The sequence below is a fragment of the Podarcis vaucheri genome (genome assembly GCF_965113315.1).
Source record: "Podarcis vaucheri genome assembly, chromosome: 12".
In the NCBI taxonomy this organism is placed as follows: Eukaryota; Metazoa; Chordata; class Lepidosauria; order Squamata; family Lacertidae; genus Podarcis; species Podarcis vaucheri.
The window spans coordinates 42,881,812-42,903,737 of record NC_138750.1 but is presented as its reverse complement, the minus strand read 5'-3'; the positions used below and the strand labels follow the sequence as shown (position 1 = coordinate 42,903,737).

The following is a 21,926-nucleotide window of genomic DNA, read 5'->3' as shown; positions in this document are numbered from 1 at the left end:
TGGGAGTTGCAGTTTGACAACATCTGGAGGGCAGCATGTTGGCTCTCCGTGCTGTAAACTGATAAAACACTCGGCCATTTTTAAAGTTCTAATAAATTTGTGGGCTACGCTAGAACTCTGCAGATCAAGTTTTCTTTTTCAAAAGTGATGAGCTCAAGTCAATATATGTAATCCTGCCCTTCCTCTGAGCTCCCTCTCTGGCTCTCAGTCACCAAGCCTACAAAGGTCCTTTGTCTCCACACTTCTTGCCAATGGTACACAGTCCTCCTGTCCCTTGGCCTTGCCTGTGATGTGTCTACCCTCCCCCACCGCCAGACCCCATGCTCCACTTTCCCCATTTCCAACTCTTTCTTTAATACGCTTCTCTGTTCTGTTTGGAATTCCCTTTTTGTTATTCGCTTCTCACCCTGCTTCCTACCATTTGGCCCTTACTTTGGCCCCTCTGCCTCCAGGGTCCTTGCCCACCCAGCATTCCCACCTACTTTGGAATAAATATTTATAGGCTCAGGCTGCTGGGATTTGTTGCTGTGCTTGGTTTTGGTTGTTGGTTATTGTTGTTTTTGTACTTTTGGCATTATGAGGAATCAGATGCTGCAGCTATGAATGAAGTAATGACTTCCTACCGGGAGCCCATCCATTGTGGTTTCCTGGCACGGAAGCACAATCCAAAGGGACACTTGATTACTGCTAGATGTTCCACTGCTAATTTAGACGAGTTTCAGTGTTTCATTTATAATGGGAGTAAGTGTGTGCTCTTTTCAGGCTGAAGGACGTTTCCCAAGCGAAATAACCGCACTAAAAGCAGATCGGCAGCAAATTTTCTAAACTGCAGCCTATGGAAACTTCACTTAATTCGTGGCCAGTAGGAAAAAGAAAAACTTAAAAAGCTTGCTAACCTTTAGTGGCATTCAGTCAGTATGCTCAGTGCATTTTGCCAGTTATCTATACCTAATTGGCATGGAAAATTGAACTCATGACTCTCCTTGTAGGAAAACGCACACATGGGTGTGTGTTTTTTTTCACCCTGCTCTGTGGGTTACAGGAGAATCTCCACTATTTCAGTTGGTTAAAGGCTTTTCCTTGGAAGAAGACGAGGTCAAGCATTCTGTTCCCTGTGCTTTCATATCTGCGGTCAAAGTGGTGATTTGTATTGTCTTCATTCACAGTATGCGGTCGTGGATTAATTACATATTGGCGCCTGCCTGGTGGAGTGAATTCCCATCACCCCTGAAGCCAATGTTTGCACTAATTTAAGATGAGTTTTTTTAAATGGGTGGGAGGGCCAAGTAGAAGAAGCCAGTTAGCGCAGAATTTGGCCCTGCAGTACAAGCCTTGGCAAGGGGTACTTGGCAAGGAAACCTTCCTTTTCTCAGTTTTGGTAGGAGCTGCTTCAGCATTAGTAAGAAGAGCCAAACAAGACTATTATTATAACATATTGGGGATTTTTGAATTGGGCAAGGTTACTGTTAGGGGTTGGGAAGAACTGAGAGGTGCCCTGCGGTTTGAGGGAAAGGCATGGATCTGATTTTTTTATTTTTTTTTATGGAGGGGAGGATGGGGACCAAACTGCACTTGTTATTCGTGTGTGTGTGTGTGTGTGTGTGTGTGTGTGTGTTTCTTTTTAACCACTGCTTGCAGCCCTGGTATGTTGGATGTGCTTGAACCACAGTTTCCTAGTTTGGGTGCTATGGCAAACTGTGGTTTAACAAATCAGGAAGTCTTCAGTGAAGTCAGGTCCTTGGGATAAACACAAGCATTTGTTCATTCCTGATCATGGCTTGTTGGGCTGGGAATGTGATGTTTAAACCAGACTATTGGCACAGGTGCTTTTGGAGGCAGTCTCCCTTGGGAGGAAGAGAAAAGCAGACCAGCTCACTTAGGTCTTCAACCAGTGAATCTACATCCACAGGTGGATCAGGAAGATACGCCAGGTGGTTCTTGACCAAGTTGTTACTGCTATGTTGGATTTCAGCTATGGCTGGCTAGACCAAAATATGCGATGGGAATGGTTTTCTAATTAGACTCTCAGTTTATCAATTTCCACAAGTGCTGCAATATGGCAGGAGAAAAGCATGAACCATTCTAAGCTCATGATTCTGTTTTTGGCTGTGTGTATTACGTATTAGGCAAAGGGCATTCAGCATCCTAAGATTCTTACTTTTCCATTTAAAAACATGAAGTTGCTAAGCCTGGGGTAACCCAACATGATGCTCTTCTGAAGTTGTTGGAATACAAGTCCCATCATCCCCGACCATTGCCCATGTTGACTAGGGCTGATGGAAGTTGGAGTCCCAACAACATCTGGTGTGCACTAATGTTTGCTTAACCCCACACTAAGCTGTATGACTGCAAAAGTGTGCATGAATGTTTGTGGGAGTGTTCCTACAGGTTTCATTGGAGTGAGAATTCAGTGTTCTGCATAAAGTCCCTCCCCCACCTTAGAAGAATCAGAGTAAATATGCTTAATACCTTTCAGTGTATATGTAGACCTTCATTCTAGTACCCTTTCAAATGGGGTGGTTGGCTCACAGGCCATAGGACCCCGCTTTTCTTGATAGTTCATTCCCATGGTACAAGTTCTTTTTGCTACCCTGTGGGAGGATGAGCACGATATACATTCCAACCATAAAGTCCCCTTGGTGTAGATGCTCTAATTTTAACACGCGTAACCCTGCCTATAGCCTATAGCTATCTCACTGAAGGAATAGCAGCAATCCCTTTGGGAATGCAAGACCCAGAGGACGTTTCAGAGGATCCCCCTATGTTCATGTAGCCGTAAATATTAACTAGTGAAAGTGTTGCTTGGGGATTCTAAGAAGAAGGAGGGAAAAAAATCAAGGTAGTTCTGAAACCAGTCGTTAAAATTACTGCAGTTTTAGAAAGTTCAAGCTGCTGTCTTGATTCAAAATGGCACCCACTTGTATCCAAATATAGTCAGATACCTGCTTCTTGATCTCAGCATCCATCATGCAAATGAATCAGGACAATGGGACCATGTAGTCCAGCATTCTGCTCTCGGAGTGGCCAGCCAGAGGCCTTTGGGAAACCTGGAAGCAGGACCTGAAAACAAGGGTATTCTCCCCTCCTGTCGTTTCCAGCAACTGGTATATCTTAAGGATCCAAATGCTCATAGAACAGACTAAGAAAAGAAACAGTTTTCCAAAGTATATAGTGTGTGTGTGTTTGTTTGTTTGGTTTTGTTCCTATATGAATGACAATGCTTAGAGAGCATTTCCTTTCATTTAGCTCTGGAAAAGGAACATTGTTAATTGGAGCAAGCCCAGAAGCATTATAATTTCTCCCAAGGAATTTTATGACATCCTCTGCTGGCATCTCTCAGGCCTTGTTATTTAAAATAGATCAGATGGGGACCCCGCCTTGCAAGGCATAAGCCAGAAAGAGCCTATTCAGTCTAGTTCAAGAATGTGGCAGTAGCAAGGAGGCATATTTCAGCACGATACATCCAATTCCATGTTCTTTCATGTGCCTCATCTATAAGTGGTTCTTGTGATTAAACACTGAGCTAGTTTGAGTTGGGATAGCAGAGCCTTCAGATGTCCAGGAATGGAAAGAGACCTTGAACAGTGTGGTCAGAAGGCAGAGGGCCTCATGCTTTCAGCGAACAAATGCACTTTGTAGTATTCATGTCTCCATCTGCTGACCGTCCTCCTGCTTCTGGTTCCATAATTTTGGAGTCCATGGCCCATTCTTCACAAACCTAGATCTCATGCATTACTTGCTCCTGGAACCCCGGCTTTTGCAACTGACCCAGAGCATGGTCTGAAGCTAAGCAGATGTGGGTCTGGCCAGCACCTTGATGGGGTATCATCTGGGAACCACATAAACACTGCTTTGGGTTGTAGGGCAGGATATAAATGTAAAATTGCTAACTTGCAGTATCAGCTTGTTCTTAGTACCAACATTTTAAACTTTTTATTGAAAAGATGCAATGACATATTTATTGATTCAGTGGTTATGTGGATGATGCATGGCCTATATGATGATGCATCTCCTCCACCTGTCCAGTTGACCTGTGGTAAACTAGAAGGTCTTTCTGCTCAGGTATCTTAATTGCTGTCCACCACCATTCGTCATTCCCCTGAGATGGTTTACGCCAGGATTAGATTCAGTACCTGACCCCACTTCAGTCCTCAAATGGTTCCAGTACCTGAATTCCCCAAGTAGGATGGTTGTTATTTCCAAACTCACCCAAGGCCCATTCATATCTGTATATTCATAAGTGGTGATAATTAAATGCCTTATTCGGGGACAGCAGGCCACTGAATACCGGTTTCTGTGTTAGGAAGCTTTTGCCTGCAGGCCCTGTTTTTGTGGACTTCCCAGAGACACCTGCTTGGCTCCTGTTAGAAGCTTGATCCAACAGCTGTTCTTACGATTTCTAAAAGAATTACTGTATTTATAAGCAACCTTAGAGTTAGCATTTTCAGTAACAAAAAAAAAATATTTTGACATGCATCTTATGTGACATTAGCAGTACAGTTCTCTACATTTCTCCTCAGAAGCTGCAGTCATTTACATGCTTACCTGGGATTAAGCCTCGCTGGTCTCATTGGGACTTACTTTTGAGTAAATATGCATAGAATTGCACTGTAAACTGTAGGTTTGTGTCTCTGCAAAGGGGCTTTGAGGTCAAGCTGAAAGTGGTGATACTGTTGATGGGTGTGTGTGACAGAATATAACTGTGTGCTTACTTTTTTTTCCACTAGTTTTTTTTTTGCCTCAAGAAGTTATTTGTGGGATTAAAATAACCCCCATCTGTTGTCTGCAGTATATGAATTTCCGGAAAGGGGAAGCCATGAACTTAATGATTTTAGTCTTCCGGCAAAATAATTTCAAGTATGCTAATGTTCACAGAGCGTGAATTTTAAACAATATATATTCATTTTCATTAGTACACAATTCTCCTACTATTCTCTACAGATGCTTCTGTTCCTATGTGTGTGGGGGGGGGAGCACATTCACAACAGGAACTATGGTACCTTCAGCTTTCTGCTGTGACAGAAGTATTCCCTGCTCTTAAAAAAAGTGTTGCCTTGACAATCACCCAGATTTGCATGTTAATGGATGTTTATCCTGGAGGGAAACCTGCTATCCATTTGCCCTAGGAGGCAAATGGTCTGTATCTGAATATTTTGCCCTATCCTGTAGGTTGGGGGTGAGGAACTTTGGGCCCAGAGACTAAATGTGGCCCTCCGATCCTCTCTGTATGGCCCTCAGAACTCTTCCCAGGTCATGCTCCCAAGGCCACGCCCATCACCAGCCTTGTTGTGCACCTTCTTCCAGTTGCATGGACTGCGACCTTGAACTGCAATCGTACCTCTTGCGTGCGAGGCCGGACAGGGACATGAGTCTGGTGACAGCCCCACCTCTGCTGTGCAGCCCAAAGAAGATCACACTTGGGCTGAAGAAGTTTCTCCAACCCTGTGGCACGCCAGCCGTTGCTGAGTTATCATTGCCTCTGACCACTGGCCATGTTGGCAGGGCTGATGGGAGTCAGAGTCCAACAACTTTTGAAGGGCCACAGGTTTCCTACTCCTGCCTTAGGCACACCTTCTGCTAAATAATAATAATAATAATAATAATAATAATAATAATAATAATAATAATAATAAATTTATTATTTATACCCCGCCCATTTGGCTGGGTTTCACCGGCCACTCTGGGCGGCTTCCAACAGAATATTGAAATACAATAACCCAGGGGTGTCAAACTCAAATTCATCGGGGGCCGCATCAGCAGTTTGGTCATCCTCAAAGGGCCGGTTGTAACCACGGAAGTGGTTTCCTGAATGCATGTAAAGTGGAGGTTTCCTGTGTAGAACGGCCGGCGCCGCTAGAGGGCAGACGTTCTCTAGCTTGTAGGCTGCCGCGCATGCGCTGAAGAGGTGGCTTTCTTGTGTCAAAAAAAAAAAGCGAGAATAAAAGGTGAAGGCTGGTGGCTGGCGGTGGCTACACGGGCCACATGACGAAGTCTGGCAGGACGGATTCGGCCCGCGGGCCTTGTGTTTGACACCTGTGCAATAACCTATTAAACATTAAAAGCTTCCCTAAACAGGGCTGCCTTTAGATGTCTTCTAAAAGTTTAGTAGTTGTTTTTCTCTTTGACATTCGGTGGGAAGGGCGTTCCACAGGGCGGGTGCCACTACCGAGAAGGCCCTCTGCCTGGTTCCCTGTAACTTGGCTTCTCGCAATGAGGAAGCCTCCAGAAGGCCCTCAGCACTGGATCTCAGTGTTACTGTCCAACTTCTTATGCCGTCGTGAACATCATTTTGCACAAACCTCCCTGACCTAACAGGAGAAAAAACAACTGATCTGGCCAACCCATATCAATAGGAGCACATTATACAGCAAAAACAGAGCTGTCATCAAGTGGAAAGGCATGTTCAGCTGCAAATTAAGAAGCGGGGGCTCTCAATCCCCCCCCATTCGAGACAGATGTTTTTATTGGTAGACATCTGAGAAAACTGTACTTTTCAGGGAGTTCGGATTTATCAGATGTGCATGGTTCACGGCACAGGGCTACTGAGCTGCTCTAGCTGGCAGATAATCCTGCTCATCCTCCTTTTCATTCATGTAATTAAATTTGGAGGTTAAATCTTCCCTGCTAGTGGTGGAACAGCATTAAAAAACTGTCTTTCTTCTGTCTCCTTCCCCACCCCGGCTGAAACTGCTCACGCAGTGACGCCATTGGGTGGAAGGTTAATCTACAGCAGAGTGGAGAAACACAATATATCACATTGTTTTTGTGCTCTGAAAGAACTCATCATTAGAAAACATCTCACTTTGTTGCAGTTGCACTGGCCCAGCCGCCTTGTGCAGCGTTACGGCCGGCCATCTGCAAGCGCCATTCAGCTGTAGTCACCCAGAATCAAGGGTGGAAATAATTTCTGCTTGCGATTGAAAAGCCGCACAAGATCAGCCAGGCCTTCGTTCTGCAAATCTGCTATTAACACTCTTTCCATCTCTGCATAGATGGGCAGCAAGTTGTATTGGCACTGGGATAAGCATTTTGATAAGAGTGCAATATTAGCCAATAGAGTAGATTGGCACCTGCAGTACTGTTGTTGTTGTTACTATTACTGTTAGATTTAATAAATCACATTTTTTTGCTGTGACTTACACCGCAAAAATAAAAATCAGATATAAAGGACAGGAAACAAAAACAGGGTCACCCTAACCTATAATTTGGCTATTTCAAGGCTGAGCAGAACCGAGGGCGCATAGTTATTTGTGCTTTCCCTGCTCTGGGGTCCATCCCCATTTGATAAACTAGGCCTTATGACAGTTGTTTGTAACACTTGCCACATCTTTAGCGGAGGGGGGGGGGTTTACTGAAAAGAAACTTCTTGCTGTACCACAGCTTGTATTTCCCCTCCATGCATTGAGTGCATTATGCACTTTGAAACATTCAGTTTAAAGACCCACGCTTGCAGTTCTCCCCCCCCCCTTAGACAATCTTCCACGCTTAACCAGAACAATTAAAAAACCCAACTCGCTTAGCTATTGATAACTTAACTTTGGAAGCTATCATGAAATCAGCAACACAAACCAAATTGAAATGCACCCTGCTGCCTGATTCCTTTATTTATTTCAAGTGTTGAAGAACAGATAAGGCCATCGAAATGTCACAGCTCAGACAAAACAGCTCTGGAGTTCTGTTAGAATTAGGATGCCAACAGGGCATTCTGGGAGCTGCACTTTCATTGTTGTGTTCTCAGTCGTCCAACAAAAAAATTCCAGGGAAAATAGGGCTGCATCCTTTACAAACACCTATTAATCATGGCACATTGTCCATTACGCCATATCTTTTCTTGGGGTCCGGTTCAAGGGAAGGAGATTTCCTGTTTGAAGCATGATGAGTATACAAATTCCATTTTCATGAAATGTTTCATCCGGAATTTGCTGTAAACGCTTCCCAACATGCTAAAAATAAATGAAGGTGTGTACACACTTAGGGACACTTAAGACTTTTCTGCAAGGAGCAAGCATAAGTCTGGGCACATTGTTGTCATTCTTCCAGCATTGACTGGAGGCTAATATGTGAGTCACAACCAGTGGTGCTGGAGAAATTCATTCGGTCCATGCTTTTAAGCAAACTAACCTAACATGTGCTCTTCAGCAGAATACAGTCGTACCTTGGAAGTCAAACGGAATCCGTTCCGGAAGTCTGTTCGACTTCCAAAATGTTCGGAAACCAAATCACAGCTTCTGATTGGCTGCATTAAGCTCCTGCAGCCAATCGGAAGCCGCAGAAGCACCGTCTGACGTTTGGGTTCCAAAGAATGTTCGCAAGCTGGAACAGTCACTTCCCAGGTTTGGGAGCCAAAACATCCGAGTACCAAGGCGCACGGGATCCAAGGTACAACTGAATGTGGAGCAGACACAGTTATCCTTTGGATTGTGAAAACAAGCTTTTAATACAATAAAAAACCAAAAAACAACAACCCTAGGTTTAAAAAATATAATTAAAGACAAGAGCAAAATAGGATCACAACAACAGTAACTTAGCCCGAACCAATTTTTAATGGTGAAAATGTTAAAAGGCTTTTCAGCTTGCCTTTTAAAGGGAGGGGGGCATTCAAATCTCTTTAGGGTGAGAGTTCCATGACATGGGTGCAGCAGCTGAGAAGGCCCTCCCCCATGTCCCATCCAGCCACAACTCTGAAGGCAAGAAGGCATGGATGCAAAAAGGCAGTGCTGAATACAATGGATGGGCAGGTTCACAAGGAAAGAAGGAGATGGCCTTCTTCTAATTTAGGCCTTGTCCAAGAGTATCTGACAGCTTCTGTGCTTTGAACTGATTGTGATGCAGTGAAGATGAATAAAACCTGGTCTATAAAAATCTATATTGTTGATACATCCCAAACCTGATGTACTTAAAAAACACACACTTTTTTGCAATTTCTAGGAGACCATATCAACAGGTTTCTTCTGAGGGAGGAAGGAGGTGAATATAACAGCTCAGATGATAGGCAACTAGGGATGTAGTAGAGGGCCCGTCCATAGTTTTAACGAGGCGGAGTGCTGGAAATTTATTGCAGCCGCATTTGTGCCATTATTAAGTTAGCCTTTGTTCTGCCAGAACAGTTTTTAAAAGATTCCATTTTCTGCTCGGCTACTGCAAGCCAGCAGATGTGTGCTGCTTTGTGCAACTTTCACATCGGCAGCCCTGTTTGTGGGACTCCTCTCTTTCCTGAGACCACCCAATTCATTGCACATGTAGCTTCAGATGGATTCAAGATCCCCCTGGCCTCCAGAAAAGAAAAGGAAGACTGTAATAATAGACTAACCCACCCAGTTCAAAAAACATGATCTAATACTGGAAGAATTGGCAACCTAAAAGTCGCTGCTGTTATGGAAGCTTTGAGAAGGTGGCTCAAGAAACATTTTATGCTGGGAATTTCTCTCTACGGTACTTAAAGGAGCATATACAGAAAGCTTTAAACATTGCTTTTTGGGTTTGTTCTTTGAAATTCCATTTATCTGGGAGGTTTATTAAGTACAGTGGTGCCCCGCAAGACGAATGCCTCGCAAGACGAAAAACCCGCTAGACGAAAGGGTTTTCCGTTTTTCGATGCGCTTCGCAAGTCGAATTTCCCTATGGGCTTGCTTCGCAAAACGAAAAAGTCTTGCGAGTCTTGCGATTTTTTTCGCTTTCCCCCCTTTTTCTAAGCCGCTAAGCCGCTAATAGCCTTTTAGCCGCTAAGCTGCTAAGCCTTTAATAGCCGCTAAACCGCTAATAGCGCTAAGCCGCTAATAGGGTTGCTTCGCAAGACGAAAAAACCGCTAGACGAAGAGACTCGCGGAACGGATTAATTTCGTCTTGCGAGGCACCACTGTACAGGATAAGGGGATAAGGCTTCAATCCAGCTTCTGGTGATGTTTCTCATGATTGCAGCTTGAGAGGCAGTCCATTTATCCCTGCCACAGGTCTCTGCCATGGATGCATTCCTGCAGAATACAGTCATAACTTAGAAGTCAAACAGAATCCATTCCGGAAGTCCATTCGACTTCCAAAACCTTCGGAAACCAACACGCGGCTTCTGATTGGCTGTAAGAAGCTTCTGCAACCAATCGGAAGCCATGGAATCCCCATCGGACGTTCTGCTTCCAAAAATAATTCACAAACCGGAACAGTCACTTCTGGGTTTGCGATGTTCGGGAGCCAAAACGTTCTACTAGCAAGGCGTTCGACTTCCAAAGTATGACTATATCTGTGAGGCCTCAGCTAAGTTCACAGACAGGCTGCAGTTGGGGATCCCAGGCAAGCAGGCTTAAGATTCAAAGGCAGAGGGTGTGGTCTATGATGGATCAGGCTGTAGAGCACAAAGGCATGGAAAATGAGAGGGATGGAGCAAGTCCACTTAGCAGCATCTGCCAAGGACCAGTTGAGCACATGACTTGGGATATTACTGTTTTATTAAGTCTTGTAGCGTCTTGATTGGTTTGAAGGGTCAACGGACAGTATCCATGTGGGTACTGAAATCTAGAGGATATAACTGAGCCACAGAGTTTAATTTGCTGATGAACCAGAGTGTTGATGGTATAGATCAGCCTTTCTCAACCTGTGGGTCCCCAGATGTTGTTGAACTACAACTCCCATCACCCCTAGCTAGCAAGGCCAGAGCTCAGGGATGATGGGATTTGTAGTAAAACATCATCTGGGGACCCACAGGTTGAGAACCGCTGGTATAGATGATAAGGCACAGGAGACTGACTGCTGGAAACATAGATACAAGCTCACTAAATATTCCCAGCCAGTTTGCTGTGGTGGCTACATGTGCATGATGAAATGTCAGTTGAGTGACATGCACGAGCTTCACAGCCACTTTGTTCATGTAAGCTAGGAAGCTACAGGTAACCATAGCTTCCTATGATGTCTGAATCAGGAAACCAAGGTTAACAAAGAAAATATGGCTTCCAGATCCTGGCTTCTTTGGAAGCTATTTACCCTAGTTGCCAGTTCAGACGTAACAGGAAGCTGAAGTAGCTTAAGCTTCCTGGTTCATATACTTGCTTGTGCAAAGGGAGCATGTAAGTTGTGCGTATCACAGTTTATAAGCCAGGATTTGATGGTGCGAATGCATTCACCGTCTTCAGAGGGAAGCCTGAAGTCATCCATGGTGCCTTCAGATATTCCTGAGTTCTGGCAACGTCAGAGAGCATAGATGAAGGTTTGCTTAGATAAAGATTAAGGTGCTCTTGATTCCTTTCCCGCCTCCATCGCCTGGGTTCCACACATCTTCATAGGTCAGCCATTGTTAGATGTCTGCCCTCTATAAAGTTTTCAGAACAGATTTAAAATATGTTTCCTGATGGCAATTTCTTCAATTTGTCACGGGGAGCTGTGATGAATTGTGGAGCAAAATACTGTGAAGTGGCTTGAGAGCAGTACATAATGATTCGTGGCAATATGTGGAATTTAATTGGAATACAAAATTGGTGATAAGAACTGCTTTTTTTCAATATCGTCTTTAAAGTTCTGAAAAAGCATGGGAATGAACCGTCTAGCTCAGAAGGAAGCTAGTGCGGTGCTCTCCCAGTCAGTGTTGGACTATTGTTTATGCTGATGGGAGCTAGAGTCCAGGACATCAGGGAGGCAGTAAATTGAATCTCCCTCGCTGATACCATTAGAAGACAGTTGTGAGTCCAAGTTGACCTTTAAATATGATGGAATAAAATCCCAATTTTAGGTTGCTAAACTTTTTATTTATTGTATTTTCAGCCCTCCAAGGCAGTTTACATAACACAATATAAAATGCACTTGAAGTCACCAAACAACATCCATATAGTGCCTGGAAGATGAAAATGCGGTTTATTTAACTATCACTGATGTTAAGATGACTAACTTTATTGTATCCATATAATCTATCCAAGGGCTTTTTAGTTTCTACTGAGATTGTTTTATTTTTGTTTATAAATTTAATAAATTTTGTTTGTTGCATCAGTAACAATAAAAATGGGGGAGGCTCGGCAAAATTTTTTTGAAACTGAGTTAAAGCACAACCAGAAATAGTTCAAAAACAAAAGACAACTGTAAATTAAATTAGCAGTTTCAAATTTAAAACATTTAAGGAAAAACCAATTTGGAACACTTTAAGGTATGCTTAAAGCTTTGCATAGAAGAGGTGTGGCTCAGTTCACTGGGGAGGGAATTCTTTAACCAGCGGGTCACCACTGAAAAGGCCCTTCAAGAAAAAAATATTAATATAGAGAGTGGAATTCAGTGTTGCTACTTTTGATCCAGTGGAGGTGCCTACTAACATGTGAGAAAGGGAGAAATTCCCCACCCCCACCCCCAGTTCTTGCTGCAGCCCTCTCAGCTCCATGAAAATCTGCTCCAGAGGGTTGGGGGCTTCAGGGGAGAGAGGGAATTGCAGAAAATTACCTCTTTCTCCTATTCATACGCCTCCACTGGATTATAAGACAAGCAGAACAGCAACCTTGGATTTCACCCATTGAAATCACACAAGAAAAGAGTATCAACCAGCGCTGGTGGACTTAAGGATGATATGCAACAACATATTAAAGCTACTCATATAATGTCACTTATGAAAGGCAGCTAATGCAATACACAGGCATTTGCTTTGATTTCATTTGCACATCTGTTCCTTCCATTGTGGCAAAATATTCTTCTGCTTTGGCAGGAATTGCAAATATGGTCACAAGAATTACATAGCAGTTTCCCCAGTAGCTGCCAGTTCACAGCTATACAATCCTTAACTTCTCTTATTGGATAGTATAATCCTGTGCTTTGAAAGACTCTTGGATTCACTTTTGCAGTTCTTTGCCAGCAGCAGAGTTCTTGCCGCAGCCCAGAGTGTTAAAATGCAAAGGAAGTATACTTCAAAGCCTTTGAAAGGGATTTTATCATTTTCTTTTTTAAAAGTAAACAAAAGACCCTTTGCTTGTTTGTTTATTACAACTATTAATTACTCTGTAGGTCTAGAAGAGTCTTGTTCCCAAAACAGATGTCTTATTGGTGGTTTTACCTCAGGGGACACACACACACACACTTTTTCTAGTTTGGAAACGTTAGAGAAAACACATCTTTTTCTGCAGCAGTAAGATGTTCTGTTTTCCTCCCCCTTCTTATAAATTTCAGTTATTGTCCTCTGTTCAATAAAACTTCTAGGGTGATTTACATAATACAGTAATCAATATTCCAATAGTAACCTGAAAACACCCTCCCCCCAAAAATGTTTCCCTGATATTAGACCATGCACTGCAGTCATAGTATTTAGGTGCCTCCTTTAAAAAATAAAAAGTATTTTGCCAGGCATTTGGTGATTAATTGCACACTGATACTGATAGTATATTGCTGGTATGGATTTATTGTAACCTTTATTTCTATTTCATGGGTTTGTATATTTATCAGGTCTTAAGGATAGTTGTTAGTTGCCCTGAGCAAGATATAATAAAGGTAAAGGTAAAGGTACCCCTGCCCGAATGGGCCAGTCTTGACAGACTCTGGGGTTTGTGCGCCCATCTCACTCAAGAGGCCGGGGGCCAGCGCTGTCCGGAGACACTTCCGGGTCACGTGGCCAGCGTGACAAAGCTGCATCTGGCGAGCCAGCACAGCACACGGAACGCCGTTTACCTTCCCGCTGGTAAGCGGTACCTATTTATCTACTTGCACCCGGGGGTGCTTTCGAACTGCTAGGTTGGCAGGCGCTGGGACCGAGCAGCGGGAGCGCACCCCGCCGCGGGGATTCGAACCGCCGACCTTTCGATCGGCAAGCCCTAGGCGCTGAGGCTTTTACCCACAGCGCCACCCAGACAATAAATAGTTCTATAGAAATAGGTTTCACTGAAATTGGTCTATGTGCCCTTTTTGGGTACTAGCTCACAGTCAACTCATTAGGGATGAAGATATTTGTCAAAGTTAAGAGTGCAAGTAAAATGTGATCTACTTTTATTTTTCAGAATGACCAGTCTATGCAAGATACACAGATCATAGGGGGAGATGACTTCTCAAAGCTGGCTGGAAAGGTTTGTAAGATTTTTAAATAAAACGAGGCCATTATGACACCAGGATTGGACTAACACTGAGATTCAAATAGAGCATGATTAGGGCAATAACAAAACCTAGAGAGAAGCAAGAGGAGCAAGATGCTAATAATTACCTTCTCCAAGAAAGGCAGGGCAAAGAGAAACAGTCACCTTGGTTTCAGGATGACCAAGGGTGCAGAATCGCAGCTGGGTCCACAACTACTATCAGAGCTAAATACATACTCTTTAGTAACTGGATATTATTGACAGTGAACATGTGAGCTACTGATAAATATCCCGAAAAGGATTCTACCCCCGCATTCTGGAGGAAAAGGCATTGTCTACACATAATAGTAAATTGTCATTAGCACTACATGCCTGAAGTGGACTTGCACAGTCAGGTGGAGAAATTTTGTAGCGTTTAGTTTCGTTTTCAGAGAATCCTGGCTCGCCATGGCATACTAACCAGAGATAACAGTTTACCACAAGCTCTGATGAGCTTCTACACAAGCCAGTTCCAAGCCATGGGTTATGGGGTTTGTGATAAACCACAGTCTCCGGTTTGTATATCAGAGCAAGCCAGGATTCTGCAGAAGCAAAACTGAAGTGCTAACCCAGGGTTGGCTAGTCTGCGGCCCTCCAGATACTGTTGGACTACACCTCCCCTGATCCCTGACAGCAGGTTGGTGATGATGGGAGTTGAAGTCCAACAAAATCTGGAGGACTACAGGTTCCTCACCTGTCACAGAGTGTTCACAGCTCAGTCCGGTGCCTGTCTAAGTGCCATTGCATTCTGTAGTGCTCACACCCAGGTAAGTTGGAGCATTCTTCCCTGCCACCCCAACAGACCTTCCTGTATGTTTTAAACAATTATGTGCCTTGCTTCAACATAAGCCGGCATGAACATTGTCATAAACTGTCACTAGATAACTGAGAAGCTGCTTTTGAAAAGTAAATGTTTGATTCAACACATGCAGCCAGTCTGCATAAAGGCCATTTCAACCATTTCTTTCAAGTACTGTACTTATGTCCACTCAATTTAATTTAAACAACAGCCCCCCCCCTTTTTTTTTTTTGCTTTTCTCAAGCTGGCAAAATAGCTGCTTCTAGCAAAGGGGCAGCTAGAAATATTGTTTTGCCTAGATATAATCCTGTGTTTCAGAGGGCCAAAAAAAGACAATATGTGGAATGCATGATTGCATTTAATATGCCTGGAGCCCTCCGCCCCCCACCCAGCCTTCTATTAGCTATAATAGCCACAGAGTGGTATGAGCAGGATTCAGACTGCAGGAAGGGAGGTTAACCCTTTCCAACCATCCTGCAGTCATGCTATTCTCCCCATGAGAAGATTTACCATCAATTATAGCTTTTCGCCCAGCACAAATGGCAACATGGGATGGGTCATTTTTAGGAGACTACAGCATAGGAGGGAAGGGTTAACCCCCCCAAAAAAAAATACACCATCGTCCATATCCTGCTCCTGCTCTCCCACAGCTTCTGTTTTCAAAGGTGAAGGCAAATTAAATGTAATTGTCTTGTTTTGGCCCTGAACCTTTTAATGGCACCTTGGTTTTGACAATGGTAAATCATGGGACTTGTCAATGATTTGAATCAGCTGGAAGGCTGATAAGCAATTTATTTTCATTTCCCCCCATTCTGCATGCACATACTGATGTTTTTAAAAAGGGGAAATAAAATATTTTTGTTCAAGGACAAGACTCTTTTAATCCAGGCCTAGTTATACGCTGAATCACTTGAGGAGGAAGGATGACTTTATTTCATTAGGCAGATGGTCTGTGTGGGAAAGTGATCAAAACAGCAAGCCTCGGGATGAATTTGGGCAGGAAACCACTAAAATTAATTTACACTCCAAGTGAAATTACTCTTGTGTTAATAGTAGGACTGGTAACTGATTAAAGACTTTTAGTTAATTAATCATCTGGCTTTTAACAGATTAATCAATTACATTTTAATAAATTGTCCTATTACCAAAATCTCAGTGTCTTTTTTTCTTATTGAAGGAACTGCATGATAACTTCATGATTTATTTAACAAAAGCTACCGTATTTTTCGCCCTATAGGACGTACTGTCCCATAAGGCGCACCTAGTTTTTAGGGGGAGGAAATAAAGGGGGGATTATTTCCCCCCCAGGCGCGGGGCTGGGGCGGGGGAAGCCCGAGCGTCCCCCGACCCCAGCCCCCAAACAGGCAGCTCTCTGCAAGCCGTGGGAGCCCAGCGATGGGCTCCCGCTGCTTGCGGAGAGGTCCGCGCAGCCTGGACGCGCTGAGCTCAGCGCGCGCAGGCTTCAGCATGCAGGCAACTCTCCACAAGCGGCGGGAGCCCAGCAACGGGCTCCCGCCGCTTGCAGAGAGGTCCGCGAAGCCTGGACGCGCTTAGCTCAGCGCGCGCAGGCTTCAGCATGCAGGCAACTCTCTGCAAGCGGTGGGAGCCCAGCAACGGGCTCCCGCCGCTTGCAGAGAGGTCCGCGAAGCCTGGACGCGCTTAGCTCAGCGCGCGCAGGCTTCAGCATGCAGGCAACTCTCTGCAAGCGGCGGGAGCCCAGCGATGGGCTCCCGCTGCTTGCGGAGAGGTCCGCGAGGCCTGGACGCGCTGAGCTCAGCGCGCGCAGGCTTCAGCATGCAGGCAACTCTCTGCAAGCGGTGGGAGCCCAGCAACGGGCTCCCGCTGCTTGCGGAGAGGTCCGCGAAGCCTGGAGAGCGAGAGGGGTCGGTGCGCACCGACCCTTCTCGCTCTCCAGGCTTCAGCGAAAGCCTGCATTCGCCCCATAGGACGCACACACATTTCCCCTTCATTTTTGGAGGGGGGGAAGTGTGTCCTATAGGCCGAAAAATACAGTATCTACCATCCATTGTCGCCAGTACTGTCTAAAATAGCGAAATGCAACTCAAACTGATTTTCTTTTATATGTTGCTGGGTGGTATAAGAAATGGTTTGTGAGAATTATTGCGCATCAGTATTATGTCAGTTGTTACATGATTAGTATGTTAGTACCAGAACCAGTGATTAGATTTGCAGTGTTGAGTGTTAAAAGAGGCAAGGCTTTCTGGATCTAAAAGAGGGGAATTTCAGCAGCTGTAGCTTGTTATGCAATCTACACCCACAGCAATTCTCTCCATTTGGCCTAGGGGTGGCTAACCTGTGGTCTCCAGATGTTGATGAATTCCCATCATCCTCAGCCAGTGTAGCCAGTAGTCAAGGATTGACATTTGGAGGGCCACAGGTGAACCCCCACCCCCCATTTTATAAACCTGCTTCATATTTTCATTAGCAGTGCTGGCAAACAGAGCATAGGTTGCCATTTCTTGCAAGGCTGAATTAGCAGGTTCTCACCAGTCCCCCATCATATCTGCCTACCAGTCTTACTAAGGACATTACGTGTGTTCCTTACAAAGATTATGTAAATGTACCAGGTTTATTATAAATATCCTCGTTGTTCAACATTGAGCAACCTTTGAAAATCTGCCACAAACAGAACGCGGTTCATAAACTCGACGTGTTTATTTTCATCCTTGCTTACAGATGACTTGAATAATGCCAGCTGACAGGATTAGATAAAGCTTAATATCCTTTTTCAGAAAACCTTTCCCTTTTTCCCCATTTTCTAAAAAGAGGCTTTAAGCCAACTTCTGAGATATATTAAGGAATCAAAAGCTGCATGGAGCTAAATATTAACTACCGGTATGGTGTTTTGTGCCTGAAAGGTTAATTTTGAAGATCTACTTGGTACAAAAAAAAGGACCCTACTGGGTTTTGTTGTCAGCAGTTAGCAAGAAAGCTTCGGTGTCAACAAGACTTCAAAAGTATACTGCCAGAGTGTGGAGAAAGAGACCCCCTGGGGCATTCCTAGTGTGCCAGCCAAATGCCCTCAAAAAACAGTGGATATACAAATATGAAAGATAGGGATGGACTGCAGTTCCTATGATCCCCGACCACTGACCATGCTGGGTGGCGTTGGTTGAAGTTGGAGTCCGACAACATCCAAAAGGTCACAGGTTCCCCTCACCTGTAACTACCTGCCCAAGCTGGAGGTCAAACTACAGTTAGCTTAGTAGTGTGTTTCAGCTACCACACTTAGGAGATAGCACATTTTTTAACAGAAGAAGCATCCCCTGGGATCTGCTTTAGTTCTTTGCTCCCATGCCATGTACTTGCATTAAATTGTCTCCCCAACGCTGTTATTTGTCCCTGAAGGTGTTATTTGCTGAGTCAGCCTCCCAGCCCCTTTGTGGCTATATTTGATGAAGGAAAAACATGTCCTATGTAGTGCACAGTCATAGAAAACACACTTTTTTATGTGCGTAAAAAGTCTCAGCAAGAGGCGTAAAGTCTCAGCAAGAAACAGTCTTGGCAAGAGGATTCCTCAGAGCTGCGGCCTTCCAGATGTTGCTAGACTACAACTCCCATCATCCATGACTGCTGGCCATGCTGGCTGGGACTGATGGGAATTGGGAGTCCAGCACCCTGTGAACCTTAGGGCAGCCACAGGGATTTTTTGGCCCTCCAGAAATAGTTGGACTCTTAATTCACAACCCTAGCCAGGGATGGGTTAGGGATCAGATTTGTATCCCAACAACATCTGGAGGGCCACAGGTTCCCCACCCCTGCCTTAGAACTCCAACTTGCAGAGCTTTTAGCTTGAGCTCCTGGCCTCCTGTGCCAGATCTGCAGCCATCATTTATATACAATACCCCCTCCAAAGCTTAGTCAGTGACTCAAGCTATCCTGGATCCTAGTTCCTCCCAGCCAGTTCCTGGCCAGATAGCCAGTTGTCTGCTTTCCCAATATTTGATATGAACCCAGGGATTCAGACTCCTTTTGAGAATGCAACTTAGGGAGTGTGAACCTTTAAACTATGAAAACCACCGATGCAGTTTAGTTGTCTGGGGTGAGCCAGCAGTAAATCACACTGTGCAAGCTGGAGTTAACTCTTCATTAGCAGAAACAGGAGTGTCAGGCCTAATGAGCCCAGCAACTCATCTCTGGTAGGTCTTGCTCGCATGAAGCAGTTGCTGAGACTGAAGGTGTTCACCTCCCTGCAGCTGCCTAAGTGCTGCTCCTCACCAGCAATCTATTGCTTTTTTCCAAGCAACCAGAGAGTGTGTCTGCATGTCACCAACCTCACCTCTGCCCTTTTCATGCCTCTTCTGATTCTGGGAGACAAGCAGGAAGGGGAGCTTGTTGCAGTAGAAGAGGGAGACACTCGTGACTCTTCACCAACCTGACTCATCTCTGCCTCTTGGCCTCTCTCCTCCCACCCTCCTGCTTCAGCTTCTGCCTCTGATCCTGGACTGCTCTCTGCCACAGACTCTGCCAGCTCACTGAGCCCTGTTCCCTCCTCAGCTTCTGACACCTCCTCTTCCCAGTCTTCTCCCTCTGACCACTCATTGTTCTCCCACCACTCCTCCCCGGGATCTGAGCCTTCTTCCCTTGGTGGTTCCCCAGCTGGTTCCTCCTTCCATTCTTCTACGTCCAACCAGTCCATGACAGTAGTGCCTGCAAACATGGTTCTTATTTGGGGAGAAAAGAGCCCAGTCTGTGCCCAAACAAAGAGCACGAGAAGGACACCATTAGGCATGTCAGATTTTAGGAAGGGTCTGTAAAAAAATAAATAAACCTCGCTTCCCTGTGCAATTGCCCAGGAGAGAGAAAGTTGGCAGCTTCATCTGGCTGCTCTGATTGCAGGGAATCTGTTTCCTGACGGAATTCTCTCCACCTCTCGAAAGCCCATCTTGCCTGGCTCTCTTCTTGCCATGCAGCTGACAACTACCTGCCTACCCTCAGCAGATATAATTAGCATTGTTACTTTTTCTGCAGCAGATGAGATGACTCAACACCTTCTGAAGCAGAACCAAAAAAAGAAAAAGGGGGAAAAAGGGATGCTACTGGGAAAAGGGAGAATCAATTTGAGGTGTAGCCAGCAGGACCCACATGTATCATCTTTCATCATGGAGCATCTGCCTTCTGTTCATCATTAGCAGCATGAAGGTTACTGAGCTGTCACAATGGAGCTGGATGTTCTGATTCAGATTTCTTTCTCTATCTCTTTTTTAATCCTTCTTACCAATCTAGGCTGCATAGACATATGTTCTTGAATTAGGAGATAAATATAGGGGTGGTGGTGGTGGTGGGGTTTCTTGCAAATTGAACTCTGCCATACCTAAGAGAGTGGCATGAGGGGGGGGGACAGCTTAATCTGATATTTACTACACACCATTAAAGCAGCCCTAGCAGGACCCTTCGCTCACAGTTGTAGAACATACAGAATACGTGAGTGCTGTTCTTTGTGTGAAGGGCTGTGGCTTAGCAGCAGAGGATGGCCAAGGTCTTTGGTTCAATCCTGGCATCGCCAGGTAGAACTGCGAGAGTACCTAGTGTAAAATTATTGAGAGCCGCTGCCAATCGATGCAGACAGTACTGATCTCCATGGACCCAATGGTTTGACTCTGTATAAGGCATCTTCCAATGTTCCTTTGTTTACTTAGAAGTCGCCTATATTCAACAGAGCTTACTCTTTGATATGCGTGTGCAGGATTGCAACCTCACCGTGCAAATTTAACCATGTCTACTCTGAAGTAACTGCCATAGAGTCCAATAGGGCTTGCCCCAGGCAAATGGGTGTATAGTACTGTGCAGCAAATCTCCTGTTCTTTTATATTTATTTGAAACCGTTATCTCCCATCTGTGCTCGCTCAAGGCAACTCAAAGCTCACACCATAAATTAGCAAGCTGAAAACATCAAAACGCTAAGACAACAGTAAAAAAAAAAAGCAATACACTAGCAGCAGCAAAGGTTGTTTAAAAAGAAAAAAACAGATGCACATGAAAACTAATATACCTTACAAACCAAAAGGAAGCTTTTACTAGCTTCTGGAAGCGATTTAAGGAGAGGGCAAAGCACACCTACTTGGGGAGAGAGGTCAGCAGCCTAGGAGCGGCCACAGAAAAGGACCTGTCACTGGTCCCAATGAAGTGTATTTCAGGGGCTGCTGGGATACAATAGAGGGCTTCTGAAGATGATAGAAAGAGGGTAGAATTGTATGGGAGACGAAGTCAGGCCTTCAGATATCCCAGTCCCAAAAGATGTTCAGTTGGTACTCAGGTGCAGCCCAAGACATTCTGCCACCCGAGGCCAAGTGGGGCAGGGTGACCATCCACACGTACAAGGAAGCCAAAGAAACAGGCAGCTGAATTTTACTTAAATTTTGGTGACGGGACAGATCCACCACTGCACCTGCTAGCTTGCAGGGAGAGGTCAGGGCAGCTCTTGGCATCTGCCACCTGAGACAATTGCCCCATTCTGCCTAAGGGTAGAGTGAGGTAGGGAACCCTCCAGATGTTATTAGACTGCAACTCCCAGCAGCTCAGCTAGCATGGCCAGTTGTCAGGGATGACAGGAATTGGGGTCCAGCAACATCTGTAGGACCTGCAGGTGATGCAGAGTAGCTCTTTGTTCCAATGCTGAACTCCACCTGCTATTAGAAACTTTCCACCCCACTAAAACCTTTCCGGAACAGCAATTTGTGAAGATACAATCAAGTGAAATCTTCTGATTTATATAACTAGCCATATCTGATGTGAGTTTTGGTGTGTGTTTGACTGTATCATCCCACTCTGTTGATTCATCTGCTGACTCATTTTCGTTTATTAGTAGCACTGCAGTGCTAGGATGAGCTGTGAGTGAGGAGGTGGCATGGCTTGCACCTGGTGTCTTGATTCTGCGATTTTAAAAAAAAACCAGCCACCTCCCAACACAACATGGTGCACAGATTTTTGTAAAAATGAACATGGAATTATCTGAATGGCTCTGGAATGATTAAACAAAATGCCTGGCTTGAACATGAACAGCAAAAATAAAATGCAGAGGCAAGACAAGAAACAGTAAAGACACCCCA

General features: G+C 44.7%; 1 protein-coding gene across 1 annotated transcript in view; it reads left to right on the top strand.

Moving 5' to 3' along the window:
- The window catches only part of PRTFDC1 (phosphoribosyl transferase domain containing 1), a 49,998-nt gene that overhangs the window by 16,901 nt on the left and 11,171 nt on the right, over window positions 1–21,926 (top strand). The window contains exon 4 of the mRNA XM_082193818.1: window positions 13,947–14,012. Within this exon, the coding sequence (XP_082049944.1) occupies window positions 13,947–14,012 (66 nt within the window). The remainder of the gene's footprint in view (window positions 1–13,946; window positions 14,013–21,926) is intronic.